General features: G+C 43.3%; 1 protein-coding gene across 1 annotated transcript in view; it reads right to left on the bottom strand.

Annotated features, from left to right (window-relative positions):
* Positions 1-11,130: 11,130 nt before the first annotated feature.
* Positions 11,131-24,602, bottom strand: part of LOC121683572 (thymus-specific serine protease) — a 44,198-nt gene continuing 30,726 nt past the window's right edge. Inside the window, exons 4-12 of the mRNA XM_042063237.1 lie at positions 14,748-14,877; positions 14,417-14,540; positions 14,162-14,239; positions 13,986-14,033; positions 13,509-13,793; positions 13,199-13,340; positions 12,865-13,044; positions 12,453-12,604; positions 11,131-12,311 (exon numbers count right to left, since the gene is read on the bottom strand). Of these exons, the coding sequence (XP_041919171.1) occupies positions 12,249-12,311; positions 12,453-12,604; positions 12,865-13,044; positions 13,199-13,340; positions 13,509-13,793; positions 13,986-14,033; positions 14,162-14,239; positions 14,417-14,540; positions 14,748-14,877 (1,202 nt within the window). The 3' untranslated portion in view covers positions 11,131-12,248. The remainder of the gene's footprint in view (positions 12,312-12,452; positions 12,605-12,864; positions 13,045-13,198; positions 13,341-13,508; positions 13,794-13,985; positions 14,034-14,161; positions 14,240-14,416; positions 14,541-14,747; positions 14,878-24,602) is intronic.

Genomic DNA, 24,602 nt, shown 5'->3' with positions numbered 1-24,602 from the left:
AAAACTTTCACAGCTCTTCAGATGCCGAGACGTGGGTCTTGTGTTGTAAATCACTCTTAAGTGACATAATAATTATTCAAAACGTTTCTCTTGGCCCCCACCTGCAGGGAGATATTCACAGGCAGCCAGCACTTCAATCGCGGAGCATTGTCAGGCACGCTGCGCAGGGACCGAGGCTCGCTGTGGGCGGTGGGCAGCATGACAGAGGCGAAACCTCCGAGCACCGCAACATCAACCAACCTGCAGCCTTTCAACGCGGCGGGAGGGTCATTCCTAATAGTAATGATCACAGCCAGAGAGAGCTCTTACAGCGAACCAACTGCGCCGACCAAGGATATCAATGCGTCACTCTCTCAATTCACGTTGTAATGGGTTATTTCCACATCCTGTTGCCTTAACTCCAATATGGAGGATACATAGGCTAGGCCTATTCTGTAAGTAGTGTAGGCTTGTGCATAGTCTAGCCTAGAATACATCAACAAGTTTTAGAGTAGGCTAGGCCAGTGTTTTTCAACCACTGTGCCGGGGCACACTAGTGTGCCGTGAGAGATCATCAGGTGTGCCGCAGCAAATTACCCAAATATCACTCACTGGTCCAGAAAAGCATCAAAGAATTTATAACCACATGCTCTCATTGATTGTATGATTGCACTATTTGTGGTATGCAGGCATTGTACAACGGGGGCCCCATATCCATTCACAGAATCATCACATATCCCGTTCATAACAACAATTAAATTAGATATAGTCACCTACAAATGAAACAGAGGGCGCTTGTTTTATTGAGCAGGTCTTGCATAGAAGCCATAATAAGGCCGTATCTGTGTATTATTTGAAATTTTAGGCTATGGTATGTTTATTTTTTCTTCACACAGGATGTTAGTGCCGTGGGACATTTTAAGTGTCAAAAGTGTGCCGTGGCACAAAAAAGGTTGAAAAACACTGGGCTAGGCTACATTTTGACTGAAGCTTAAGTTCTGGATTCAGAAACTTTTATGTGTGCAGTGGTGGATTTTAAATGAGGGCCCCTGTTGTATCATTGGACACTTAATACCATGGATCAGTTTTTTTTTAGTGTTAGGCTACTGGCTTTATGTGGTTGTTTGTCAGTTCCAGCCAGGCTCTTTGTCACTGTTCGGTGTTCATAGAGTCAATGTCAAGGCTCCTGAGTCAGGCTACACTCATGGATGAGCAAAGGACAGAGGCCAAGTAGCCTCTTCAATATCCCATATAAATAGACAATTTTCATGCCTGACATGACAGTAAAGTCTATTAATTCATTCATTCCAATTACTGCTTAACTTTATTTAATTTGGTAGGCATATCCAACTCTTGCCAAATGACAAATGAAACCAATGAGTATTTGACTTTCATGAGAATGCATGACAGTCAAAGAATGAAAAATAATCATTGAATATTTTAACACTGGTAAACATATCAGTTTATCAGTAGGATTAGCATTGCCTTTTGTAGGATGCATTCAGCATGCATAATCACTATGACTATACTCGGCATCCATCCATGGCAGAACTGTTTGGTAGTTATGCACATTTAAGGAGTACTAATGCTGATGAGATGTTTGGCCAACTTAATTACTGAGCAACTACTGAGTAAATATTCAGTAAAATTATTAATATGTTACAGTACTTATTCCACTATGGCTTGAAGGAGAATTCACGAGTACTGCCGGTATGAAAAAAAAAACGACATGTTCATAAGTTCCATAAGCCCCCATGTTCATGCGCCCAGAGTGTAGCACTGTAGCTGCCTGTAGCAGCTGTTGGCTGCAGCAACTCGAGGTAGGTAGAACCGATGGTGTTCGTTTTTTTTTTCGTGCCGACAATTCTCGGTGACCTCGAGAAACAGATCTATGTGAAAAATTGCCGTGATTCTCTGTTAATGATAACCATGTCCTCTTTGAATGAGACTAGTGGCTTCCAGTGACTGGGGATGCCATGCCTCACATGTAAGCTCTTCTAGAAGTGTTGAACTGCACCCTGGCTCCTCAGTCCCTCATCTGCCTGGGATCTCCTGCTCTGCTCAGAACTTGATAGCTTTAATGAGCTCACAAGGCCTGATCACTGGCCTGAAAACAAATCTGCATACAAGCTCCTCCAGGGGACTGACTAAGAGAGTCCCTGCATGTTTTATAGATCAATATGTGATAAATACGCCCCAGCAGGAGAGACATGTAGTTCACCTCTTCTGCCTCTTCAGCTGCCCTGGCCTGGCTTCGGAGGAGTTAGGGATTTGTTACCCTCTAGAAGATCACATGCCACCGATCAAGAAGTTGACATTGCCCCAATCAGATTCTATAACCAATTCTTATTATGGATTAGCAGGAAATGACCACAGGAAAATACACTCATCCATAAAGAAAATGTTTCAACAACTGGCAAATTAACTAGGTTCTTAGACACCAATCATTCATCTGGAGTCTTGTCAAAACCCCACAGCAGAGCCACACGTCAGCAGCTTTCACAGGTTGACAGAGGGATGCAAAATGACAATCAATTCCCAGTTGCACAGAGAAAAGCCATTAGTGTTTTAATCAAATCAATGGAATCCTACCAAGCCAGAGGTTGTCTATGCAGACATGCATCCCCACTCTCAGCAGAAAAGCACTGGTCTACCCAGACTCATTGCATCCATCCACTCCTTCTGCCCTTGCTAGAAGTAACGTTGGCCACCCAGGCTCGATGTTGACTCAGTCCTAAAGTGTAAATGGCCACAGTGACCCCCTATACCCTCACAAGCAGTGGAACCTCCAAAATGAAGGGGGTGCCCCCATCACCGTGGCCTGTCTTTAAAGGGGGAGGAAGAAAAAGAGACAGAGAGAAAGAAAAGGAGAGGAGTGCTTTTTTACAAGGGTGCACCTCTCCAGTTTCTGTGTTGCCTGGCCTCTGTTCTCGTAAATATCCATCATCACCCTATATCTCTCTCTTTCTCTCTCTCTTTCTCTCTCTCTCTCACACACAGACAGTGTGTACTCACTTTCTCATCTCTGTACTTCATCTCTCTCACTATCTCTCTCCAACCTAACATGGCTAAGTGGCCATATGTGTTCCCTCCTCTTGGAGAGTTCTTTATTTCAATACCATGTAGAATAAATAGCTACCTGTCTACATAGTCTCTTAAAGACATGGGACATGTTTTTGATGATCTTTTATGCCTATCTTCCATTCTTATTTCTTTTATTTTTTTCATAACCGGGTCCAAAAAAGAGAATCACAAAATAAGAAAAACATAGCAGCTCTCTCTCTGTCTCCTTTCTCTGTCCTTTCACCCCCACCACACACACCCCACCACCCCCACCCCAACACACACACATTCTCTCTTTCTCTCTCTCTCTCTCTCTCTCTCAGACACACACACACACACACACACATAGAAACACACACACACACACACACACACACACACACCACCCTCCACTGGTCTCCTTACAGATGGAGATTAACTCAGGGCCCAAGCTCCATCCGTTTCCCTGACTGTTTGTTATTAAGGAGATGGATGGAGGCTTGCAGTGCCAGCCCAACACAGCCGCAATTACAGCAGCAGCCGTGATAGATAGAGGGAGAGAGAGAGGGAGGAGATGGCAAAAGGGAGATACAGAGAGGGGCATCTATCACACCCCTTAATCTACCTGTCACTCTGTGCGGAAAGCAAAAGGAGGGAGGGAATAGAGGATGAAGGAGGAGAAAAAGAGAAGGAAAAAAGGAAAGGTGCGGAGAGAGAGAATTCAGACTAGCTCAGTTCTGCCCTGTTGGCCCTATGGATGCTCTGATTCTTTAAACTCGCTGCTTCCCATAGCACAGACTGACATACATATAAACACCATGACAGCTTTTCACTGCAAAGGCAATCAGATCACATGGGCTAATGAGCTCTCATTGTGTCGTGAAGGAGGTGAAACAACTTGACCAGTTCAGCACAAGCAGGTGTAATGTTGACGTCTTGCAGGATGTTGACACAGGGGCAGTGTATTAGCGTTCCCGTGTGCTGTTGGGCTGGATGTGGGGTCTGTGCTCTCTGAGATGTGATACTCATGAAACCCAATCCTCTGACTTGGCTGCATGCCATGACAGTCCAGGGCTGGTGTGTCCTTTCATTGATTGATGCTTGTTGTCAGCCAGGCAGCCAGCGGACTGTATGTTGCTTGCTGTTAACCTGGGGATATTGTGTGGCACATTATTGAGTTAATATTAGCTGCTGATGGGGAATGATGCTCTGTAGATACTTGTCAAGGTTGAATGTGGGTTTAAGGACACATCCGTTGTAGGCTACTGGGAGACAGAGACCCTAAATCTGAGTTTCTAATGAATGAAACACTCATCACTATGAGAAAATTATACATTTACCATCAGTATTCAGGCACATACAAACGGCAAAGCACACTAAACAGTGCTTTTCAGATGTGTGTGTATCACCTCTCACACGCACACTCACACATCGTGATAAGGTCCTCTTGGAGATTATACCTTCTTGGTGACTGGTAATATATGGACATACATCGCAGGTAATATGATACCGTTTTTCTTTTTACAGTGTTATGAGAAAGTAATCCAAAGCTCCCCTATCCTTCCCCTCCACCTCCTCCCTCCCACTCTCATCTGTCCACGGGAGTGAGGGATGGGAAGAAGGGATTAATCTCCTTCCGCTGGCCATGGGAATGATGGATGGACAGATGTGAAGAAGGACAGAGGGAGGGAGAGGTGGTAAGCAACGGGGGCAAAGGAGAGATGTGAAGGCAAGAAGAGCCATAAATCCAGAGGAGGAGCTGCTCTGCGTCACGTAGGCCTGTTGCCAGTAGACTCTCACTAACAGTCTCCCCATCGCAGCTGCACCATCCAGTAGGCACTACAGGCCGGCCTTTCTTTCAGCTGAATGGAGCGCTGAAGATCATTTACCACGGCAGAAACCTGAGCAAATGTGTGGACTTTGTTGTAACTAAAGTACAAAAGAAACAACAAGAGAGGAAAAGAAAGTACGATAAATATATATATATATGTAAAACAAACACAAAGCAAAGACAGAAAGATTAAACAATAAATGAAAGAAAAGAATTTTAAGAAATGGGTTGAAAGATTTCACATAAACTCAAGACATTACCTCCAAAATGCATAAGGTATGCCTATGTCATGAAAAGCATGAAAACAACTAAAATAAATAGGAAAAGCGTGGAAAAACAAGCTCTTTACAACGGTGGTAAAATCTGTACCATGTTCGTTTATGCGTTTTTTATGAGTGTTGTCAATGATATGGGTCAGTAGTCTGAAATATGTCGAAATTCTGAAGCATGTTTTGTGTTTTGTATGGTGTTGATACAAACCCACGCAGGTTAGTGTGTGAGGGGGGGCAGCCTCTGGAGTCATCTGTAAGTGGCGTAGTGCTGTGACCTGGCTAAGATCAGATAAAGTGTGCCTCTCTCCGCACCCCACCCCCACCCCAGTCTGCCCCCTCCCTGTTCCATTTGTCATGGGCCAGCTGTCGGGCTCCTGTGATTGGTTGTTGGGGGAGACAGATAGCCGATAGGCCCTGATTAATAGTTGTGGCTCTGGCACTTGCTCATTGATCAGGGGAGCTGGCGAGAAGTGAGGGAGAGGAGAAGAGAGAGCAGAGAGAGAGAGGGGGAGAGGGAGAAAGAGAAAAACAGAAGGATGGGGAGATTGGGAGAGGAGGAGGGAGTAAAGGGTAGATGGAAGGGGGAGACAGAGAAGAAAGCAGGAGAGAGCAAAAGAGAAAGAAAGCAAGAGAAAGATGGAGTGAGAGGAAGAAAATGTGCTTTACCATTCCGCTGAACACCTCTGCTGCTTGCTTGCATGCCAGAGTGAGAAATGTGAAGTTCCATTTTTATGACTGATTGTCACCTGCCCAGTTTTTTTAAAATGCTGTGTGCCTCTCTCTGTTTGTGTGGCTGTTTGCATGGGTCTGGAAATGAATGTGAGATATCAAACTATTTCAAACATGAATGTGTGGAGTGCAGGGAGAGACAGGACCTCATAGGAGCTGTCAAGGCAAGGCATGCATGTGCCAATGTGCTCAGAAGACGCAGATGCCACCTCAATGCTCATTGGAAGGCATGCGTGAAAGGCTGTATGTGCAAATGTCACATATTGACCAAGCCCATAATGTGAGGATGATGTGTGAGAAAGGAAGGCGATGTGAAGTGATATGGTTAGGACTAGAACCAGAGTGGACATGGATGTATACAGCCATGGACTAGAGAGTGTGTGAATGTGTGAGCAACCAGATGTGTACATGATCTTTGTAAAATATACCGGTGGTGATAAAGAATATGTCTTCATGTAATAATCTCTGACAAAAAAGAGATGGGAAGCAGACATATACCAGTGAATATTTTCCTGAATGTTTCTTCAATCAGCATTACCGGCCTTCATGGTCTCCTCGCTGTCTTGACATTCTTATGGAGATCATTCAGGGCCTAAGGGAACTGCTTCCCATGCATGCTTCAGTCCTGTCCATGGATCATCCAGGGTGGATCTGGCTTCTCCAGCTATCCAAGTGGAGGTCTACAAGTCCTTAATGGATTTATATTCAAGGACGAAAGATCGACACACAGGCCCAGGGCGTTTGCTAGAAATCTGAAGAACAGATTTAAATCTAATAGACAAGAATTCTGTTATCTCTTGTTGTTCCACCTATTAACCCTTTCAAATCAGTGAACTCCAGCAACAATTTCGCTTTCCCAATTATTTTCTGAAGATTGTTAAAACGTATGACACTTCCCCCTGTTGTATACCCTGACTAACACTGCACAATACCATGACTTAGACTGCACATTCTGACAACGCAAAATTTACAATTCCTGACATTTGGCCTTACAGCGTGTACCTTGGATAATGAGCATACCTTCCCTCAGTAATCACCTCAGCCACTAAAATGTTACTTAGCATAAACAAAACCCAGAATAATCTCCCATCCACACTTCTTCTACACATCCTTCAAACTAGGGCTCTTATAGGGCTCTCGGGGCTTTCAAGCAGAGCTACAGAGTTACATGACAGCTATTCTCACTGGTGTAGTTGTGCTGTTAAGTATACCCAAATGGGAATGAGTGTGCCTGTGTATGTGTAAAAGTGCATTTGTGAGTGTTCAAATGGACATTACAACTGTTGTTAAAGAGGCATAGAACGTATGTGTGTGTGTGTGTGTGTGTGTGTGTGTGTGTGTGTGTGTTTGTGTGTGTGTGTGTGTGTGTGTGTGTGTGTGTTGTGTGTGTATGTAGAGTTAGTGTGTGCATGTGTGGGTGAGTGTTTGTGCAAATGGGCAAAAGGTTGTTGTAACAAGGGGTTAGTCCATATGTGTGATGAGTGTGTGATGTCTTGATGGAATGAGTGTGTGTGTGTGTGTGTGTGTGTGTGTGTGTTAGGAGGGGGAGATTGGGCTCTCAGTGGGGAGGTCAGTGTAGAGAGGTCATGACCTGCATGACCCCAGGGGAGTGGAGATCATCAATCAGTGGTGGGCAGGGCAGAATGGCAGGAGCCCACCACCCACCCTCACACAGACACACACTCACACACACACACACACACACACACAACCTCTGCCTCCTCTAGCACAAACAGATACATTCCTCTTTCCCTCTGCCATATAAAGATGCATATATTAAAACAAAATCACACAAAGGTCTCTCTACACACACACACACAGGACAAATCAGGTGTCCAGCTCTGAGAGAAACAGATGGCCCGGGATAACATGTCCTCTTCACCTTCCATAAGACACACAGTCCCTTTTTTCTGTATCTACCCCCTTCTCCCTCCCTCCCTCTCTATCTCTCTCTCTCAAACACACACACACACACACACACACACACACACACACACACACACACACACACACACTTCTAATTACTACAGATGTTCAGTACACCAAGAAAACTGCTGTTGGATCATTCCGTGTCAAATCAGATAAGGTTGTTGCTGCAGCATCTCAGATTTTGTTCATATGTTGTCCATATCATGAATCGGTCCCAAATTGTATCATTAGGACGTAAGACAATCATGTTCTCAGTATGACTTAACCATTAAGTTTACTTTTTTATAAGGCCCTACATTTTGGAAAAACATGCAAAAATAACAACACTGAGGGTATTGATTTGGTAACCATCATTATTTTACTTTAAAATATTATTTTATTCATGCTATGCCAATGTTTGAGTTCTCCACATACAATGAGCAATATTACAGTTTTTCTCATTCGCTTTGGTGCTTTTTTCAGATCAGAATGAAAATTCTCATAACTATTAGTTTAACCTCCACAACATTTAGTCATTTGTGCACATCATAGTAGCAATTTCTCCTTCCTCTGAACAAATTGCAAATACTTTTGGACATGTATCAGTTGCTTTCATACAATTCTCTGCTGTTTTTTAACATTATCATTTGCTTATGTCATGTCAGTCAAAATGAACTATACTTATGAATGCTGAATAGTCGTTCCCAATAAAACTAATAGTCTTCATTTCATTGCTTGAGTCATTACATACAAAATTGTTGAACTAGTTATCAAATTCTGTCACAGTGCTGTAGAATTGCAAAGAGCATACAGTAAAAATGTATGCATTCAGTGTCTTGTACTCACTTACTCACCTAACTACAGCAATGTGTAACTTTACTGTAGTTTTCAAATGGCTGTACAAGTACTCTATAGTGCTGTCTTGAGCATGTTCAGGTAGTGTCACCGAGTTCTGACCTTTTTTTGCATTGGAAAACACTGAGAGAACTGTCATAATGAAAACATGACAAAGCCATTTGACTATCTTGTTCATAAACGATGGTGTCAAGACTTCTCATTTTGATGACACTGACAGTTTCATTGACATGAATACCTGCTTTTGAGGAATGGACTATCCATTTTGAGCAAGTGACGTGCTTTTGCAGGTCATCCACTAGGTTTTGCAGTTTGCACTAATTGTTTTGAGAATTGCACTAACTTCTGTGCAAATGTTAATAGTGATGTGAGAAAAGCACCAAAGCGACTGAGAAAAACTGCAAGAATAAATCAAGGGAAGGTTACAAATTTCTTCATTTTCAAAGAACTAAAATGGTGTTCGGGTCGGCTATAAACACATGATAAAGTATGTGGAAGTAGTTCAATGTATGGCTATATATACCATAGAGAAATAGAGTTTAAATCATTGTTTTACCTCAGGGACAAGAATTGAAAAGCATGTACAATGTAATTAACTAAGTGTATTTATCTATGGATGAAACACGGCACTACATGTTCTTTGTACATGATTATACATTGAACTATTCCCATATACTAAATAATAACAATAAATAATAATAATACATTTACCTGCTACACAGCACCTTTCAAAGCATCCAAGATCGTTTTACAGAGTAAAACACAGTAAAAACAATACCAGCACACAAAATGAAAAACAAAAAGGCACATTAAAGTCCATAGGAGCTGAAAAAGGAGGGTTTTGAATTGTGAGATGGAGTCGAGAGGTGTGAAGGGAGTGAGTTCCACAGTTTGGGTGCAGCATATGAGAAGGTCTTTGCTCCCATTGTGGCGAGCCTAATCCAGCTGTAGATGATCATAGTGAACGGGAGGGTGTATAGGTCTGTAGGAGTTCTGTGATGTACAGTGCAACCAGAAAGTTTTCAGACCCTTTCAAGTTTTCCACATTTGGTTATGTTTCAGACTCATCTTTAAATGCATTCAATTATTTTTTTCTCGTCAATCTACACAAAATACTCCAATACAAAAATGAAGTGTTTTGTAAATGTATAAAAAAAGAGAGAATAGAGGCTACCATGCTGTTGGGCATTTTCAAAGCTGCAGAAATGTTCTTTCCTATATCTGTGTCTTGACACAATCCTGTCTCGTAGGTCTACGGACAATTCTCACATACACCCTCAACTGTGAGACCTTACATAAACAGATGTGTGCCTCTCCTCACAATGTCCAATGAATTAATTTAGGCACAGGTGGACTCCAATCAAGTTGTAGAAGCATCTCAAGGACCATTGATAGAGGTAGGATGCAGGGCAGCCGTGGCCTACTGGTTAGCACTTCGGACCTGTAACCGGAGGGTTACCGGTTGCCGGTTGGAACCCCAACCAGTAGGCACGGCTGAAGTGCCCTTGAGCAAGGCACCTAACCCCTCACTGCTCCCCAAGCGCTGCTGTTGATGCAGGCAGCTCACTGCGCCGGGATTAGTGTGTGCTTCACCTCACTGTGTGTACACTGTGTGCAGTGTGTTTCACTAATTGGGATAAATGCAGAGACCAAATTTCCCTCACGGGATCAAAAGAGTATATATACTTACTTATAGGATGCACCAGAGCTCATTTGCAAGCACAAAGGTCTGAATACTTAAGTAAATGGGATATTTCAGTCTTATTTTTTTCATAAATTTACAAAATGCTCCAAACACCCACTTTTTTGTGGAGTATTGAATGTCATCAGTAGGATTTTTAAGTTGATCCATTGAGAGACAGGGTAGCTGTATCAGGAGAGGTGTAACACGTTGGGAGGACTTTGATACTATACATGTTCCTTCTACCCCACATACCATTTCAAAAAAATAAATAAAAAATACCAATAAATGCAATCACACCTCCTTTTATCCTTAATATCTTCATGTTCATTTGTTGTGGAGAGCTCAAATAGACACATTAACAAGCAGACAAAAATACTAATTGATGCCATGTGAGTGCAAAAAAGTTGGGAAGACTCAATGATCCAGTCATCCTGAACATGCTTTTGGCTAAGTTTGGCTAGAAAAATACTTTTTTAGATATTGATGTCCAAAAATGTCCTCCAATATAAGACATGATTGAGGTTGTAAAAATGATGACAAATCAGGAATGAAAAAATGTTGGAGTACATTGAAATTTAACAAAGAATAAGTATTATTTGTTACATTATTTAGACAAATTCTGAACAAAATCTGAGACAATACAGCAACTATTTTCCAATATTCTGTCTGACTTGAGATAGAGTGATCCAGTTCACAGTTTATGCAACCTCTACGTACACTTCCACTTTAATACACTCTATCTTGCAGTCATGTAATTAGTGAGAGATTAACATGCATCTAGATACTACAATGCTTGCTTGTGTACCATTAATTCAGCATTCACCAAGACACACAGAAGCAAATGAGTTTATTACAAAATGTCATCAATACAGTCTTCACTTAGACTGACATCGGGGTGCCATTTGAAGTATTTTTCTATTTACTCTGTGTTTGGATATTTTGCAACATGACCATTGTAAAATGCAAATTTCTAAAACAACTATTCATATTTTTTCTTGCAGGTCTTACAGCCTACTGTAGGCTTCAGGAAAGCATCACTGTGCACTCTGCTGGTCAGGTCTGAGAAAAAATTGTATGGCTACACTGTACCTCAGATTTGGCACTGCAACTTTCTTCTGACCTGGTGAAGTCCTCAGATTACAAGTCTGATCTGATTCTAAGCACAAGGCACAGAACCTGTAATGATTTAATGAAATTCAGGATTGAAAGGGACTGTTCTTACAACAGATGCGGTTGCATAGTCATATCAAATACACTCTTGGTGAACTAATGATCCTTTTTTAAATATATCTGTCTAATGTCAATCATAAGTGTGGCTGTGTAGTGAAGCCCAGACTATGGAATCACTTTGATGCTCTTGGATTAGAACTAGAAGAGGAGACACACAGAAGCATGGGCTTATGGCGCCCCTTACTGGGCATATGAAAACCTACAGGATAATAACGGGGGGGGGGGGGGGGGGGGGGCAATTTGAGTTATGCTCACTGCAATTTGAGTTATGCAGCCTTCACATACAATGTGACAACAGCACCACTGCGTTCTAAAACCCATTATTTTCAATGACTGTTCAGTGGCTCAGCAAGCTCTTGTCCACACACGCGATGGCCACTACTATTTTGCACTGAACCCAGCGGCCAGCACAGAGCGCTATAAGTCATGCTGGAAAAACGCCTTCCCAACATCAGTTAATAGGGGAGAAACCTCGCAATGCTTTCACCACACTTATTCAGTCTATATGCAGCCTGGAAAAAAACTAATAGTTAAATGTAATACAAACATAACATCTAACTAGCATCTCATGGAAATGTTTTATCCCTTTCAACTGCAACACACCAACTTATTAGCCTACATCTCCAAACATTTTCTCTAAAGCTGGGCGATTAGTGGAGAAAACGCTGTGGTCAAGCCAGCCTGTGGAACATCAGCCGTCTGCAGCCTGGCCGCCTGCTCAGGCCATCATGCGCTCCCACGCAGCAGTCTTCAGCCACATGGCCACGTGGCTCTCAATCCCCTGTGGACGTGGAGAGAGAGAGAAAGAAATGAAAGAAGGAAGGATGGAAGAAAGAATGAAAGGAAAAAAGAGATAAAAAAAATCAAGAGTGCTGTTGGTCTCATGCAACCCATTTCTCCTGCTCTTCTCCCACTCCCTCACCTCTCTGGCCTCTCGCAGTGAAGCGCTATCTGACTTGTCCTCTCTCTGCATGTCAGCACAGTGGGACGCACCCTTGATGAAGATGGCACGGCCCCTGTTCTTCCAGGTGCCGTTGCTGGTCACACTCAGTTCATGCCAGGGGTCAATCTCGCCTGGGTTGGGAGAAAGGACAAAGATGGCATCAGCGTGATGCAAGCACTGCCAGCTGTAGGCTATAGGTTATAGGTTATAGTAGGACTATATCTAACCTTTGCATTACAAATATACTTATTGATTAATTGCATATGAATTATTTTTAATTAATTATTTAATTAATTATTTCTCCATCCAATGATTTGTAGACAGGTTGACCAAAAACACCTTAAACAAGACAAAATTCTGGATGATTTGAACAAATGCTCTCAACTCCCACCATTGACATAGAGAACTCTGTCGTTTTCGGGGTCTTTTCCTCCATAGTACAAGTTGGTGAAGGCCACGTGCCCTGGCAGCCTATCCTGTGGGATGTCAAACACCTCAGTGCAAAGCTCTGTGGCCGAACGCAGAGTCAACATACGGGAGAAAGGACAGGAGGCGTCCTCACAGGTCTGGACTGCACACACACAAGGACACACATGCAGTCATGAAAACATACATACTAGCAACACCTCACGGGATCAAAAGAGTATATATACTTAACACAGTCACTGCAGGTGTAATTATAGACATGCGTCATGGGACCATACGAAAGTAGGCTGTCGACTCACAGAAGCCAAACTCAGTGCACATCTGGTAGTACCACTGGCGCTCAGAGGAACCATCCATGGATTCAGTGGTGTTTCTCAGCTCATCCAATATGTCCTCATGAGAAGACAGCAGGCAGGGCAGGTCCTCCACATCCCTGTAGATCTGAGCCACAGACACAGCACAGTAATCACCAGTCAAGCAGCAGACTCCTGTTACAGGTGACCGATGCTAACCAGTGCTAGTGCCATTACAGATGGATCAAAAATGCTACTGGGATTGATGTTCCAAGCCAGAGACTGGAGTGAGGTGATATGCAGTTGAGTTACTTACGTCCATAAGATTGACCAAACGGTCATATGCCTCGGTTTCTTCCTCATATTGCTCACTCTGATTGGTCATTAGGGTGCAGAGCTCCTCGATGGACATGCCTCCTTCAATGTCATTGAGCTCCACAGTGGTAGCGATGAGGTCAGCGAGGCTGCTGAGCAGCTCGATCTGGTCATCCAGGCTGCTGGGGGTGTCACAGCAAGAGAAGTCCTTTCCCACCTGTGTCTCATTCCCACCCATAAGGGCCGCCTCGACAGCAGCAAAGGCCTCCCAAACATCTCCCACACACTAAGGAGAGACAAGAACCACTGTACATCCATGCTGACATGCACACACATCTATCCCATCCCTCCCTCCAACAATCCATTTATCCACCCCCAATACAATTATCCAACAATTCATTCATTTATCTACTGCAGCAATGACATAATCTCATCTTTAAATGATCCACCTATACTTCCAATTCTGAATCAGTCTCACCTTAGCAGAGCCACCGACACTCTCATCCATTAAACTCAGTCCGACAACCTGTAATTGAAGAAAACAAAACTAAACCGATGCCACAGATAGTACGGCAAAGACGTGATATACATTAATTTCACTTCAATGTATAAAAACCCTGGGATTCAATAACCTGTCTCTACAGTTCAGTTTACTTTGTTGTAAGTGGAAAAGTCCAGTTTGGCTTTAACAGGAGCGGAGGAGGCCACGGCACCATAGACGAGGTGAGGGAACTAGAAAACAATGCAACATACACACATACATTGTGAGCTTTCATCTCTCCGATCAGTCCGTCATTGTGTACCATTCATTCCTCATCTTGCACGCCATCTTTACAAGCATCTTTACAAGTATCAATACATCTCTCTACAGTAAACTGTGGTGGTGCTGGCTGCACACGAGAGCAGTACCTTGCCCCGCAGCCAGGCGGAGAGGGACCCCCCATAGGAGCCCCCAAAGCTGATCCAGGTGTTTTTATCAGAAAGGTGATAACGTTCTGAGATGTAGTGATGGAATGTGACCAGATCCGCAAGACTGCAATGGAAACAAGGAGGGGTGTCAGGCTCAGGTGTCTGTATATTACAACAAATACCAATCCAACTTCATATTTGTGCGCAAAATAATCTCTGCAAGAAATCATGACAGGAATATCCAATGTATCACACATTCCATGAGTTTGATTATTTGATTTGATAATGGCATAGCTTCATATTGCTGTCTTCCCCAACGTTTTTTTCTCACGCTTGCTGGCTGGACAGGTCAGCCAGGTCCTCTGTGTCCAGACCCCCAGGATTCATGCTTTCGCCATAGAAACGGTGCTCCAGGGCCACAATCAGTGCTCCGTGCTCCTCTGCCATGTCAACATGGTGCCCTAGAAGATAATAACAGACAACCCAAATACACGTTTGTTATATTCTATCAGCCTTTCCTGTGTGCTAGTGATACGTGCTATTACATGGTACATACCATTTAAAACACAAGTTTCATTTTTTATTTTCATTATTAACACTATAATTACCACTGTTAATTTCCTCTTGTTTCACAACTTCGTTTCAATTTAATTTTTATCTTATATGTGTGGTGTTGCTCACAGGAGGAAAGGTAGAAACTTTAAATGATGAGGAGACGGTAAGTATCGTTCAACTTTTTACTGGAACTCTCAAGGGCACACTGGACCACGTATCATAGTGCAGTCTCAATATATACCATGTACCGGTTACATCACTACAGTGCCACCTGCTGGTGATGGAGTACACGCACTCAAGCATGATAAAGTAATACTGTAAACACAACATCTCCCCTGTTTCTCATAAGATTACTTTACCCATATGAAATTGAGATTAGATTTCACTGAACCAAATATGTACATATAATCCATTCATTCTATTGCTTTAAAAATGAGTAACATGTTGAAACACGAGAGAAGTGTCTAAATGTAACCGGCAACATCAATGTTAAATATAGCAATGTGGGGGCCAAGCAGAAGGTTCAGCAGGCCAGATTTGCCATGTAACTCAATGGCGTTCAATCAACTCAATCAGACATATAGCATTAAGCAGTCACAGCAAGTTCCATGCCAAACAACCCAAGATTGTTATAAGGTCAAGTTTCACATCAAAACATAACTGATTTTGTGTGGCTGAACCAGGGCTGAGTGTCACTGCCCCCTCACCCAGCCAGCCCACCGTCGCAATCGCCCCTGCCCGTCCCACCCCGCCCCATCCTTGGCACGCTTTAGAATGAACTGGATGGAACCTGCTGTCATCAGTTTCACATCAAAAATAAAAGATCTACTGAGATATGATCACACTTGCTGTGATTTAAACATAGAGGTCAAAAATTGATGTCATAGGGTGTGTTGAACTCGGCTTGGCCCAAGGATTCCAATGATACCTCATTTTGACAATCGGGTCAACCAGTCAAAAGTTACGTCCGTGAACACACGTCCAACTTTGGCTTGTTGGTGGCGCTAGAGCGCTTGAGGTGCCGGCATGAAACTTGGTGAAATTAATTATTGGACTGTCCCCAAACAGTGTGCAAAATTGTATAACTTTTGACCAGACGGTTCTATGGGCTGCCATTGACTTCCATTGCAGAATAATGCACATCAGCAACTACTGGCCAAAATGCATTTGTGTCAATTACAGAGCCCCCTAGAGGTCAAAGGTCACCAAATTTCTTGAGCGTCCTCCCGATGGGGTTTGAGGTACATGTTCTAAGTTTGGTTTTGATACATGAAAGCGTTACTGAGATATGAGCTCACTTCCTGTTTTGCAGCTTCTCCGCAAATTTCGTTTGGCTGTTACAGGCCAATGCTTCTGTCAATTGTTACAGAATTCAATGCACTCATCAGGCATGGTCTGAAGATGGTCTCTACCAATTTTGGTGAGGATCAGCTGAAATTTGTGACCTGCGAAAACTTGTACGTGTTTTTGATTTAATCCAACATGGCGGCCGAATCCATTATGATGACATCACAAGTTGACCTGGGTCGGCTTAAGGAACTCCAACAGTATTACCAGAAACCACTAGTGTGTTGTAATTCTAAGCACAACAGCAGCTACAGGCCAAAAGGCATGTTTCTTAACCCTTAAAGGAGTACCGTCACACGGGAATGTTGGGAAATTAACATTCTAAAGAATATTTTGGGTTCATTGAATTCAACATAGAATTTTAGAACCTTCAATTGTTGCGGAACTTAGAACGTTCAAAAACCTACACCTTTAAGGGTTAATTGCAGTGCCCTCTAGAGGCCAAAGGTCACACAATTTCTTGAGCATCCCCCTGATTGGGTCCTGAGTCCATAAAACAAGTTTGGCTTTGATACATGCAAGGGTTGCTGAGATATGATCTCACTTCCTGTTTGGCGGTTGGATATTACGGGTGAACGGTTATAGTTCCGAAAACAAAATACCACAACTTTTGTGAGGCTTGGTCTGAAAATCATGTGTGTCAAGTTTGGTGACGATCGGACAAAATTTGTGACCTGTGAAGTTTTAGTTTCACTTTCACTAAAATCCAATATGGCGGAAAATCCATCATGGCGGAAAATGACGTCATAGGGTGCGTTGAACCTGGCTTGGTCCAAGGATTCCAAAGATACCTCATTTTTTTAAATCGGGCCAACTGGTCAGAAGTTACGTGCGTGAACGTACGTCCAACTTTGGCCTGTTGGTGGCGCTAGAGCGCTCGAGGTGCCGACTTGACACTTGGTGAAATTAATCATGGGACTGTGCCTAATTACTGTGCCAAATTTCATAACTTTTTACCAGACGGTTCTATGGGCTGCCATTGACTTCAATGACAGAAGCGTAATAATAATAGGGAAGAAAACATAGAAACACAATGGGTGCCTTCGCAGCTTCGCTGCTTGGCCCCCAAAGATAGAAACACAATGGGTGCCTTCGCAGCTTCGCTGCTTGGCCCCCAACTACAACGCATAAAATTGTAAACTTAGATTCTTCAAGGGATTCAGTTAAGTATTATGTCAGTGCATCAGAAATAACTCAGGTAAGTATTATAGTGCATCAGAAATAACTCAGGTAAGTATTATAGTGCATCAGAAGTATATCCCTGAAACAAGGCTGATTAAACTGCATATTGCAAAACATAGAATTTGTTTTACATTCTTTTTTTCCTTTACATTGTCAAGAAATCAACTCATTACATTCTTTTTTTTTTTTTTATAGGGCAGCGATCCGCCTATGTCACTTCATCACGTAATCCTTCATCCAGGTTGATGAGTGACTTTTTCTGTGACGTGCAGCCGGTCTACGCGATGTGGACTGGTACTGTTCTTCATTTCATCACGTCGAGGCGTCTCCCTGTGGAGAGACAGGCGCGCAGTGTTCCACCTCTTCCCATCACTCAAGACGAAGGTGCTCGGGTCGGTTCGCCTCCGCACCGTCAGGGGTTCAGTGTACCGTCTTTCTCCCTTTCCCACATGGAAAGGCTTGCGGATGCGCACTGTCACCAACCGAAATCTTGGGAGACTTTGCACCTTTCTTGGAGTCGAAGTACTGCTTGCTCCTTTTCTGTCGCCGGATGACTGTGGCTCTGACGTCGTACTCTGCTCTCTGTAGGTGGTAGGACGTGGAGCTTTGTCCACATCGGTCGTCCTCTCAGCAGCTGGAAAGGACTTTTGCCGGTGGTTGCATGATCAGTGGCTTTGTAGCTCTGCAGCATCTCCGTCACTGCAGGTTTCCATGGACGCTGGGCTACCTCTGTTGCCTGGATACAGTCTTTTAAGACACGGTTGAAGTGTTCCACGCACCCGTTTGACTGTGGGTGGTATACGCTCGTCTTGATGTGTTTAATGCCTCTTTCCTTTAGGAAGTCAGCAAAAACAGAGGATGTGAATTGTGGCCCATTGTCAGACGTAATTGCAAGGGGGTTGCCTTCACGTGCGAACACGGTGGAAAGGAATTTCAGCACTGTTGCATAGTTGCATTTGAGGTGAAGGCCACCTCCGGCCACTTGCTGAAGTAATCGATGAAAGTAATGGCGAATCTGCAGTCATAGGCCGCACGCTCGAATGGGCCTACGATGTCAATTGCCACGTGCTGAAAAGGGCCCCTGGGAAGGTCAACAGGCTGTAGAACCTCTGGCTGTTTTGTCACATGACTGGCATATTGAGCAGGACAGGACAGCAGGACTTGATGGACAAGATCGTCCATGTGTGGCCACCAGTAGAGCTCTCTGAGGCGTTGCTTTGTGCGGACCACACCTTGATGGCCTTCGTGCGCCAGATGCACGATTCTCTCCTGAAGAAGCTTGGGAACCAGCAAACGTGTACCTCGTAAGATCAGGGGAGCCTCAACGGCAAGTTCATGTCGCACTAAATAGAATGGCTGTAGTTCCGCTGGTAGCGCTTTCTTCACCTTGGGCCACCCTGAGTGAATCACCTGTCACAGCTGTGTAAGTATGGGACAATTTTCACATTCAGCTTTGAAGTCGGCAAGCGGCAGTGCATTGTGAAGCGTAATCTCAGCTATCTCTGTGCTCAGGTCTCAGTCAGAGTCTGTCTCAATTGGTGTACTTACGTGAGTACACTTTCGTGTAGTACACTATGTGCACTGTGTGCTTACTGGCGGAGTGTGCAAATTTTAACAAAATAGTATTGTCTCATATCAAACACTACCTCCGTGCACTTCACGGAAATGACGATCGCAAACATTTTAATATAACTTTATTGGCATCCTCAATTCGACAGTGACATGGTCATACTGTGTCAAAACATGAACCGTTTATGTTATAACTTGCTTGTACCTCCGTAAAGTCTGTTTTCCACTGCTGCTGCTTCAGCTTTCTCAACCGCGATTACCACGAGTTTGAAAACACTCCCTCCCCTTCCGCTATTTGGGCAAGATGGCGTCCGTTAAGGGTGAAAAGTGTCCAGCGTTGCACACTTAGCTTTTTGACCGTTATGAGTGCACCATCCGGGAACTTGCAGCGCCCTTCGTGTTGTTGGAATTTTCAGTGTGAACACCCTCATGCACTCAAATTAGGTATTGTAAGTGCAGAAGTACGCGATTTGAGACACAGTCCTGGAGTCAGTGAGGGAAAGACGGGACAGGCAGTCTGCCATGACGTTTTCACTCCCTGGCCTATAGAGCATCACAGTCCCGCCCCTCCTCCGAGAGAGCTTAGTGCCCGGAAGTAAATTTCCCATTCATTTCTCCCATTGACGTTTTGGAAAAATTCGTATCTAAAGAGTTTTAGAGCATTTCTTAGGCTTCAGCTACGGAGTAACTCATAAGCATACAACATATCATTTCGAGTGAAAAAACGAAGAGAAAGTCCAAAAAAAGTCAAAGGTACAAGACTGTGTACATATTTTCATTTCCGAGCGAAGGAACTACTCATCCCATAAACCACCGCGCCTCACTGAATAATATATAAGCAATGCACGAACCAGCGCGAAATCATTTCCAACCGGCGACAGCACGGGAACCCTTTCCTCCAAACAGTGATTTTTATATAGTGAATGTGCAGTTAATAGCAGTTATTTCAGGAGTAATCGTGCAAATAATCGTGTTTTGGTATTGAATGTTATATTTACCATTGTGTATTTTATATCGTGTGTGTGTGAAAGCGGTTAACGTTAGCAACATTGTGCAGTGCTTCGTATCTGACTGCCATCCTGATGCATGGACCGGTGCATGGTCTGCTCTTGGACCACCATATTCAGTTTGCTGTAAATTATTACGCAAAATGTTCATTAAATGTACGAAGAAGTATTTCTAGGTTAATGATTGATGATATGACTCATACAGTATGAAGGCTACAGTAGCCTAGCTAATGTTAACTAGCATTACCAACCTCCCTGCAAAACTCACCACACAACTTTGTAGGTCTTGTCCCTCATGCTGGCCCTTACAAAACCCACAAGCTAACCCTCGGACACACAACAGTCAATAATGTGACCCGATTTAAAGTGGTTTTCACCCCTTTGGACACTCTTGATTTCGTCCTTGAAACGGTATTCACAGGGGCATGGACAGTTTGCTAACCATTTTACTGCAGTGTCTAGCTGCTAGCCGGTGGTAGCATCCAGCTTGCATGTGCTATCAGCTAGCTAGCTAGTTCAAAAGTTGAGTACTTAATGAGATACAGGGCTTTTTATGCCTCGACTAAGTAGATGTTATATAAACAACAATTCATGTTCATAGAAACAACGAGGTCACTAAAACATTATATTAATGTTAGCAGCATTATAATGACATTCTAATGTCTGAAAGGCTAATGATTAGCCTTTCGGCTACCTGAAAAGTTAAGTGTTTAAACTAGCATTCAGTGTTCTATTTGATGGTGTATTGGCCCTGACTAAGTTCGTGTGATATATAAACCACAATACTTGTTGATACAAGTACCAATGTTCGTCTAGAAAGATTTTATTCACATTAAGATTTTCGCCATAGGCAGTAAGACTCCGCCATCTTTGTCAATAATTTTCGCTGATAAAGTTTCAAACTATGATCATAACGGCCTTTCCACCAATTAGAGGCATCACTGTGGGATTGTTCAGGATTGTGGGTAATGAAGTACTTATCCAAGACATCGCGATAAAAAGACATTTATTTCAAAACAAGGTTAGTGCCCCTTGAATTTTCGCCCTCTATATGACCATATAGACCCCTTCGCAACGGCGGTGAAAACATAAACATTCGGGTGGGTGTGACGTCACTGGCAGAAACAATCATTTGGATAGTGAGGCGGCTATTTGAATAGTACTAGTGAGGCAGCTAAAATCAGACAGTAATCTAAAATCTTTGCTAAAATGTGTAACGATATAACACAGTATGTACATACACTCAGTGTACGTGATCGGGAGGATTATTTGAAAAAAATAAGGCTACATCATCAGATGGGACCATCCTGACAGACCTAATACCGTCAGTGATTGGAAAGAAGAGTGACAGGCATCTGTTGAATGGCCGGACATTATTGAAAAACCGAGTGTCTACAGTAAGGAGAAGCTGAGGGTGTATAAATCATTGAATGCATATAACTATCCCCTAAATGGTTATGTCCAAGACTTACAATAGACCTACAATGACGTATCGGATGAGTTTTGTGTTTGCTGAACCAACATTTTACCGAGCCAGTGCCAATGTCACAAGGCAAAGATGAATCACAAACGTGCTAATTACCGACCATTTCGTTTGAAAATTCTAAAACAACAATGTTTTTTAATACTTCAAAATAACATTTTATAAATGAACCTCACATTTTTCAGTAGCAATAGGTGTGTAGATTTGAACAAAAACTAGTTTGTTTCTTACCAGGGCTGCCTGAAATGTCTAATTTTGTTTACCACGCTCGGAGTTTAGTGCTGGGCCTTACACAGTAGTAGTAGGCCTAGCTAGTAGCCTAATCAAGGATCTTTGGTTTAGCTCTTCGAGTCATGGTAAAATATAATTTTTGGTACATAGCTAATTTAGATACACTTATGGTGTGGGCGCTTGCGTTTCTTTAGGAATCTGCCGTCTTGGTTTGTATAGAAATGAATATTAAGTGACATATACACGGCTTGGGTTATCGTGAGTCAAACGAACAACTACGTTCTCACTGGAAACTGTAGCCTACTTATTTCAAATTTAACCGATGACTTTTTCGGTTCTGGCACCCGACAGCACAGCAAGATGAGACCATGATAACCTTTAGCCTCCCAAATATGACTGTTGGTTTAGCTTCCCAGCTGAGGTGATGGTTTGTTTTGCCTCCAGTGAACGTAATGACGTAGGCTGAGAAGGTACCTATACAATCGCTTGGTACAGCCATAGCTGGTTTTGAGTCTACCATGTGCAGTTAAGTTTTTATGGCTTATACCCGAATTGTCAATGGAGAAATTGCATTGAATTCTTACTTCCGGAAACTCCTGTGGGCGGGACTGTGATGCTCTATACTGCATGTCGTATTGGTAGCACATCAGCTTAGCAGACCATCTTGCGATCCTCATGCCGGCTCTGTTCATGCCTTTGGTGTTGAGAAGAGTGGTCAGTGCTTGGTGATCAGTTCGTAGTGTGAATCTGTGTCCCCACACGTAGGTAGCCATCTTTCCACAGCCCACACGCAGACGAGGGCTTCCTTTTCTGTAGTGGAGTACTTCCTCTCGGCTGCAGACAGCGTGCGTGAAGCAAAGGCCACTATGCGTTCTTGGTTGCCAGGGTGCAGCTGAGTCAGTACGGCCCCTAGGCCATAATCAGAGGCATCTGTTGTGACGAAGGTAGGTAGCTTCGGGTCCCTTTTTCCCGCATTTGACAGAGGCAGCTGGACAGTTCTTGTCATTCGCTAAGTGGTTGTTGGACCCGCATCTGTAACACTTGCGATCGGAACTCGCCTGTGAATGGCGGTCTGTAGCTGAGGGCTTTAGCTGGACGCGCTCCCCTTTTCCCTCGGAACTGAGCACTCGTAGCCCTGATAGCTTGCACTGATGCCGTTGGCGGATTTTTAGCTGAAGACAGTAGCGTCGAATTTTTAACTGCTTCTTCAATTTGAGATGCAAGTGTTTGTGCCTTCTCTAAATTTAAATCTTCCTCCATCAGTAATTTATCCTTCACGGCACTCAGGTAAGCACAAGAGATAAGCTGATCACGAATCATTTCCCCCTCCATTGCGCCAAATTGGCATGGTGAAGCTAGCGATCTCAAAGCTGCTACATACTGGGAAGCGGCTTCATCAGCTCGTTGCAAACGGTGTCTGAACTTGTGCCTCCATGCTATCACATTCACTTTAGGTACGAATTGCTTTTCTAAAGCAGCCATGGCCTGGTCAAATGTCGTACCTTGATCTGGTAAGTCATAGAAAATGCGTTGTCCCTCCGGACCCAGGCATTGTTGCAGTACTGCACGCTTTCGTACGCCTGGCCATGTGTTTCCCGTAGCATGTATGGCTAGCATATAATTATCGAACATTTTCCTCCATGTAGCAAACGGAATCGGTGGCTCACCCACTTCTGGAAGAAAAACTGGTGGACTCGGTACCAATGCGCTCAGCCTCGTCGCCAATTTGTGGTGTTGCTCACAGGAGGAAAGGTAGAAACTTTAAATGATGAGGAGACGGTAAGTATCGTTCAACTTTTTACTGGAACTCTCAAGGGCACACTGGACCACGTATCATAGTGCAGTATCAATATATACCATGTACCGGTTACATCACTACAGTGCCACCTGCTGGTGATGGAGTACACGCACTCAAGCATGATAAAGTAAACACAACAATATGTTCTCATATTTTATAACTTTTTATGTTATTAGCCTATTATCATCATCACCGTAGTCATTTTAGGCATGTTTTATTCTTATTATTTATATTTTATTATTTATAAATTATTTTGTTATTTGTAAAGCACTTAGGGTCAACCTTGTTGCGTAAAACATATTGACTTGACTTGAACGTGCGTTACGGCTGGTGTCCATTATTGCGGCGCGTAGACGCTTGCAGACGCCTAGCCCTCTCTTCCATCGCCGCTTCTGGCCGTGTATAGGCTAAAGTGTATGGTGTAACGACAGAACTTGTTCCAGAGCCCGTCTACGGAGAGCCTGGGCACTTCCTATTAAGCCTCATTGTATCGACATTGGTTGCAGTTCCATTAGAATTCCGCTGGGGGTGATCGCGGGCGAGTGCAGGTTGAATGGAGTCTATGGAGCTAGATGGCTAAATCACCTGCTTGTCGTGGAAGAATCGTAGTTTTTATTGTAGTTTATGCAAGTTCAATATAGATTTTAGATCTAAAGTTGAATGAACGAGTACTTATGTCCTTTTCATTTCTTACAGGTTGGGTCGTTGTTGCCCATATCACGCTAGCATTGTGCTAATGAATCACTCATTGACGTATTTGAAAGGCTTTTTAGAAGACTTACGTGACTTCAAAAAATATAACAATCAACAGTGTGTATTTTCTTTGCCTCTCCTAGCGAATGCAACATTCAAATTACTACTCAAAAAATTATATCCAGAGAAAAGTGGATATTGAGGGGTAAAGCTCCATAGACCTCAATGCATTCTGCACTCGCCTGCGAGCGCCCTCAAGTGGAATCTGAGGAGGAACTGCAACCAGTCCAGAAACCGGAAGTAACCAGACAGTGCCAATTC

This window comes from Alosa sapidissima, chromosome 15 (assembly GCF_018492685.1).
Source record: "Alosa sapidissima isolate fAloSap1 chromosome 15, fAloSap1.pri, whole genome shotgun sequence".
In the NCBI taxonomy this organism is placed as follows: domain Eukaryota; kingdom Metazoa; phylum Chordata; class Actinopteri; order Clupeiformes; family Clupeidae; genus Alosa; species Alosa sapidissima.
The sequence above is the reverse complement of the archived record's forward strand: the minus strand, read 5'-3'. Positions and strand labels throughout refer to the sequence as shown.